Raw genomic sequence first — 7035 nt, 5'->3', positions numbered from 1 at the left:
TCCTTACCATGTCTCCTAACATATTCCAAAGAGTTTTTGGCGCGACACTCGCTAGATCCTATACAGTTTACCAGCAACGATTTTACTGACCATTTTGGAGGAAGCCAATTTTCCAAGGATCTGCTCTACCGATTTTTTGCACGGAAGGATTTTTTCAATCCTTACCATGTCTCCTAACATATTCCAAAGAGTTTTTGGCGCGACACTCGCTAGATCCTACATAGTTTACCAGCAACGATTTTACTGACCATTTTGGAGGAAGCCAATTTTCCAAGGATTTGCTCTACCGATTTTTTGCACGGAAGGATTTTTTCAATCCTTACCATGTCTCCTACCATAATCCAAGGAGTTTTTGGCGCGACACTCGCTAGATCCTACATAGTTTACCAGCAACGATTTTACTGACCATTTTGGAGGAAGCCAATTTTCCAAGGATTTGCTCTACCGATTTTTTGCACGGAAGGATTTTTTCAATCCTTACCATGTCTCCTAACATATTCCAAAGAGTTTTTGGCGCGACACTCGCTAGATCCTATACAGTTTACCAGCAACGATTTTACTGACCATTTTGGAGGAAGCCAATTTTCCAAGGATCTGCTCTACCGATTTTTTGCACGGAAGGATTTTTTCAATCCTTACCATGTCTCCTAACATATTCCAAAGAGTTTTTGGCGCGACACTCGCTAGATCCTATACAGTTCACCAGCAACGATTTTACTGACCATTTTGGAAGGAAGCCAATTTTCCAAGGATCTGCTCTACCGATTTTTTGCACGGAAGGATTTTTTCAATCCTTACCATGTCTCCTAACATATTCCAAAGAGTTTTTGGCGCGACACTCGCTAGATCCTATACAGTTTACCAGCAACGATTTTACTGACCATTTTGGAGGAAGCCAATTTTCCAAGGATCTGCTCTACCGATTTTTTGCACGGAAGGATTTTTTCAATCCTTACCATGTCTCCTAACATATTCCAAAGAGTTTTTGGCGCGACACTCGCTAGATCCTATACAGTTTACCAGCAACGATTTTACTGACCATTTTGGAGGAAGCCAATTTTCCAAGGATCTGCTCTACCGATTTTTTGCACGGAAGGATTTTTTCAATCCTTACCATGTCTCCTACCATAATCCAAGGAGTTTTTGGCGCGACACTCGCTAGATCCTACATAGTTTACCAGCAACGATTTTACTGACCATTTTGGAGGAAGCCAATTTTCCAAGGATTTGCTCTACCGATTTTTTGCACGGAAGGATTTTTTCAATCCTTACCATGTCTCCTAACATATTCCAAAGAGTTTTTGGCGCGACACTCGCTAGATCCTATACAGTTTACCAGCAACGATTTTACTGACCATTTTGGAGGAAGCCAATTTTCCAAGGATCTGCTCTACCGATTTTTTGCACGGAAGGATTTTTTCAATCCTTACCATGTCTCCTACCATAATCCAAGGAGTTTTTGGCGCGACACTCGCTAGATCCTACATAGTTTACCAGCAACGATTTTACTGACCATTTTGGAGGAAGCCAATTTTCCAAGGATTTGCTCTACCGATTTTTTGCACGGAAGGATTTTTTCAATCCTTACCATGTCTCCTAACATATTCCAAAGAGTTTTTGGCGCGACACTCGCTAGATCCTATACAGTTTACCAGCAACGATTTTACTGACCATTTTGGAGGAAGCCAATTTTCCAAGGATCTGCTCTACCGATTTTTTGCACGGAAGGATTTTTTCAATCCTTACCATGTCTCCTAACATATTCCAAAGAGTTTTTGGCGCGACACTCGCTAGATCCTATACAGTTTACCAGCAACGATTTTACTGACCATTTTGGAGGAAGCCAATTTTCCAAGGATTTGCTCTACCGATTTTTTGCACGGAAGGATTTTTTCAATCCTTACCATGTCTCCTACCATAATCCAAGGAGTTTTTGGCGCGACACTCGCTAGATCCTACATAGTTTACCAGCAACGATTTTACTGACCATTTTGGAGGAAGCCAATTTTCCAAGGATTTGCTCTACCGATTTTTTGCACGGAAGGATTTTTTCAATCCTTACCATGTCTCCTACCATAATCCAAGGAGTTTTTGGCGCGACACTCGCTAGATCCTACATAGTTTACCAGCAACGATTTTACTGACCATTTTGGAGGAAGCCAATTTTCCAAGGATTTGCTCTACCGATTTTTTGCACGGAAGGATTTTTTCAATCCTTACCATGTCTCCTACCATAATCCAAGGAGTTTTTGGCGCGACACTCGCTAGATCCTACATAGTTTACCAGCAACGATTTTACTGACCATTTTGGAGGAAGCCAATTTTCCAAGGATTTGCTCTACCGATTTTTTGGACGGAAGGATTTTTTCAATCCTTACCATGTCTCCTACCATAATCCAAGGAGTTTTTGGCGCGACACTCGCTAGATCCTACATAGTTTACCAGCAACGATTTTACTGACCATTTTGGAGGAAGCCAATTTTCCAAGGATCTGCTCTACCGATTTTTTGCACGGAAGGATTTTTTCAATCCTTACCATGTCTCCTAACATATTCCAAAGAGTTTTTGGCGCGACACTCGCTAGATCCTATACAGTTCACCAGCAACGATTTTACTGACCATTTTGGAAGAAGCCAATTTTCCAAGGATCTGCTCTACCGATTTTTTGCACGGAAGGATTTTTTCAATCCTTACCATGTCTCCTACCATAATCCAAGGAGTTTTTGGCGCGACACTCGCTAGATCCTACATAGTTTACCAGCAACGATTTTACTGACCATTTTGGAGGAAGCCAATTTTCCAAGGATTTGCTCTACCGATTTTTTGCACGGAAGGATTTTTTCAATCCTTACCATGTCTCCTAACATATTCCAAAGAGTTTTTGGCGCGACACTCGCTAGATCCTATACAGTTTACCAGCAACGATTTTACTGACCATTTTGGAGGAAGCCAATTTTCCAAGGATCTGCTCTACCGATTTTTTGCACGGAAGGATTTTTTCAATCCTTACCATGTCTCCTACCATAATCCAAGGAGTTTTTGGCGCGACACTCGCTAGATCCTACATAGTTTACCAGCAACGATTTTACTGACCATTTTGGAGGAAGCCAATTTTCCAAGGATTTGCTCTACCGATTTTTTGCACGGAAGGATTTTTTCAATCCTTACCATGTCTCCTAACATATTCCAAAGAGTTTTTGGCGCGACACTCGCTAGATCCTATACAGTTTACCAGCAACGATTTTACTGACCATTTTGGAGGAAGCCAATTTTCCAAGGATCTGCTCTACCGATTTTTTGCACGGAAGGATTTTTTCAATCCTTACCATGTCTCCTAACATATTCCAAAGAGTTTTTGGCGCGACACTCGCTAGATCCTATACAGTTTACCAGCAACGATTTTACTGACCATTTTGGAGGAAGCCAATTTTCCAAGGATTTGCTCTACCGATTTTTTGCACGGAAGGATTTTTTCAATCCTTACCATGTCTCCTACCATAATCCAAGGAGTTTTTGGCGCGACACTCGCTAGATCCTACATAGTTTACCAGCAACGATTTTACTGACCATTTTGGAGGAAGCCAATTTTCCAAGGATTTGCTCTACCGATTTTTTGCACGGAAGGATTTTTTCAATCCTTACCATGTCTCCTACCATAATCCAAGGAGTTTTTGGCGCGACACTCGCTAGATCCTACATAGTTTACCAGCAACGATTTTACTGACCATTTTGGAGGAAGCCAATTTTCCAAGGATTTGCTCTACCGATTTTTTGCACGGAAGGATTTTTTCAATCCTTACCATGTCTCCTACCATAATCCAAGGAGTTTTTGGCGCGACACTCGCTAGATCCTACATAGTTTACCAGCAACGATTTTACTGACCATTTTGGAGGAAGCCAATTTTCCAAGGATCTGCTCTACCGATTTTTTGCACGGAAGGATTTTTTCAATCCTTACCATGTCTCCTAACATATTCCAAAGAGTTTTTGGCGCGACACTCGCTAGATCCTATACAGTTCACCAGCAACGATTTTACTGACCATTTTGGAAGAAGCCAATTTTCCAAGGATCTGCTCTACCGATTTTTTGCACGGAAGGATTTTTTCACTCCTTACCATGTCTCCTAACATATTCCAAAGAGTTTTTGGCGCGACACTCGCTAGATCCTATACAGTTCACCAGCAACGATTACAGTTCACCAGCAACGATTTTTAGAGGAATCTAATTTTACAAGGAACTATAGTTCCAAGACTATATATAATCTCGATTCCATTTTGTGTTTCCCATCTCTTTCCATTGAGTTTTCCATGGTATTTTTTATTAGCTAAGCAATTTATTTTCCCCTGTGGTGTTGCCACTTAATTCCCAAAATTTTCTCTGCCGTTGCTATCTTTCGTTGCTAACTGGACGGACGTCAAACCAAGCCGTAAAATTTAGTTTTTTACCGGCATTTTTCTTCACAATTTTTTTTGCTAAGCTAGGAATTGCTTTTTAAAAGTCAACTATTTTTAAGTTTGTTAAATCTTTAATAATTAATTATCTATAATAAAAACAACAAAATGGTATCACTACAAGATATGACCACATTACATTCACCGGTTACGCAGCCAGTGTGTGAAAAAACTGGACGTCTGTGTGTTTTGCCACAACGTGAAATACAAGGAAATTCCTATGTGGTAATTTTATTTTATTTGGATAATAATTTTTAAAAAATAAGATTTTATCTACGAACATGGTTTAGCTCGAGTATTATCCCGAAATAAACTTAAGTTGTGATGCCTTCAATAGCACATCTATAGCTGGTTCTTCTTTGTCTAATAAATGTATTGATTCTTGGCGCAATGTCATGGTGCCCGTCAACGAAGGCGTATTGAAGCGTATAATACGCACTTTTTTTGAAAGTGGTTTCACTGAGGCCCTTAATGAAGCCCGAGATAATCAAACGGCCAATTGTAATCCTATGATTTCATCAACGGCTGAATTTACTTTTCGTGCTATAGATTTTCTAAAGCGCTTAAAATCAAGAGTATTTCCTCATATGAAAGAACAAGGTATCGCCAGTATAGCCAAACATTCGGAAACTAGGTAATGTTTAACAATTCTTATCAACTAAGTTTTCTGAAGTATTCTTATTTTTTTCCAGAGATTGGATAAGATCGTATGTTAGATGTATTGTCTGGCATCCAAACTGTTTTAAAATTGCTGTTGCTGGTCTGGATGATATTGTTCGTATTTATACAGATGAACCGGCTATTGTGCCTGTGTTAAAGGTAAGTGATAGATTTATTCTTTGGCTGTTAGGTTAAATTTGTACGTTATCGCGAATTGAAAGTTTCAAATTTTTTATCACAATGTATATAAAAAACATTTCAAATAATTCGGGAATTCTTTTTATAAAAACATTTTGCATTATTTCAGATACTTCGCAATTATCTATAGAAAAAAGTTAATCTGCTTCTGCAAAAAGTTGCCCAGATTCTGAGTAATTTTATATAGAAAAGATCTGCAGATTCTAAGTAATTTTTATACAAAATTTTATATAGTTTAAGATTTTATATGTTTAGAAATATATTTGATAATTTGCAAGACCGTTAATTGTGGCCCTACTTAAGATTTCAGTTTTAGAAAAATTCCTTTAATTTTGTGTTTATTTTAACAAAAAATATTTCCTTTGAATGCAAGTATGTAACTGCATTTGCAGAAATATAATTCATTATCTTAATTTTTTTTCTCGTAACACAAAATAAACACAGAGTGCTTCACAAAAATGGATAACATCGATGGCTTGGCGTCCCTACAGTTCTGGAGAATTAGCTGTAGGTTGTCAACGTGGTATTTGTCTCTGGACCATGGATAATAATATGAACATTACCCGGTCCACTTCACAGGCGGTGTTTTTAAAAAAGTACGTAATTTAATAAAAAAAATAGAAAAAATTCTTATTAAACTTTCACTTTCTCTTAAGTCCCAATCATTGTCCCATTACTTCAGTACAATGGAATTCGGATGGTACTCTTTTGGCTTCAGCATCTATTGGCGATACCGATGTTCTCATATGGAATGTTGATAAAATGCAAAATACCGCACTAAAGAGAGTCGGACCACCTTGTTCGCTTTTGAAATGGTCACCCGATGGTTCCTGTTTATTTTCCTCAACTGTGGGAAATGTATTTCGTGTTTGGTCTTGTGACAAAAAGTGGCAACCAGAAAGATGGACCATAACCACAGGTACCATACAATCGGCCTGTTGGTCTCCCTGTGGCGGTTTTCTATTGTTCGTTACTTCCGAGGAGCCCATCTTATATCGTTTGCAATTTTTCGAAGAACAATTATTTCAAAGTAAGTGTCGTTGTGTTTTTTTTAATTAAGGCAGTAGAAATTTATTTTAACTAGTTTTAAATTATAACTAGTCGAATAATTTCTTTAAAAAAGAAAACTGCCCATAATAAATATAATGTATAACAGGGCAAGCTACAGGTGAATTTTAGCTGGAATACCGCTAATATTTGTATAATGCTGCCTACATTTTCTCTAAATCTAGTCAAGTCGTTTAGAGTTTGTTTCACTTAAAACTTTGCTTACAGCTGGTTCTGCTCCTAAGCAGGCTTTACCGGTGGCTGATTTAACCAAAATAACGGTAGGTCAACGAGAAGTTGGTGGTCAACCTCAGTCTGTGGCCTGGGATCCAAATGGTCTTTATTTGGCCATTACCTTCAAAGACTCACCCTGCATTGCCATATTCTCTACTTGTATACAAAAATTCAATTTGAGCATGTCACCCTCTTGTTTTTTAACTGGCATTGGAAATGAGTATCCCTCGTTCATTTGTTTCCAAAGTAAAAATCGCAAAAATTCTGATTCTGTTTTAACCATAGGCTGGTCCAGTGGCCGCATACAATATTTCCCTTTTGTTAATATGTAAAATTGTTTCCCCTTTTTTAATAAAATTAATCTGTAACTGTAAGAAATAGTGATAAACACTTTGTAATTCAAAAATAAAATTTTTGATTTGTTTTATATATTTATAACAAATA

The 7035-nt window shown here is 38.1% G+C and overlaps 1 protein-coding gene across 1 annotated transcript; it reads left to right on the top strand.

Annotated features, from left to right (window-relative positions):
- The first annotated feature begins 4396 nt into the window (after positions 1-4396).
- On the top strand, positions 4397-7033 carry LOC119614191 (aladin). The gene is made up of 6 exons (XM_037970320.1): positions 4397-4677; positions 4743-5086; positions 5145-5271; positions 5755-5906; positions 5967-6340; positions 6586-7033. Exons 1-6 carry the CDS (start codon positions 4561-4563, stop codon positions 6921-6923), a joined length of 1452 nt encoding a protein of 483 aa, XP_037826248.1. The 5' UTR covers positions 4397-4560; the 3' UTR covers positions 6924-7033.
- The last annotated feature ends 2 nt before the right edge of the window (positions 7034-7035 follow it).

This window comes from Lucilia sericata, unplaced genomic scaffold (assembly GCF_015586225.1).
Source record: "Lucilia sericata isolate MDLA Ls3-8-SP2 unplaced genomic scaffold, ASM1558622v1 Contig002672F_arrow, whole genome shotgun sequence".
NCBI lineage: Eukaryota > Metazoa > Arthropoda > Insecta > Diptera > Calliphoridae > Lucilia > Lucilia sericata.
This window is presented reverse-complemented; position numbering and strand designations above follow the sequence as displayed.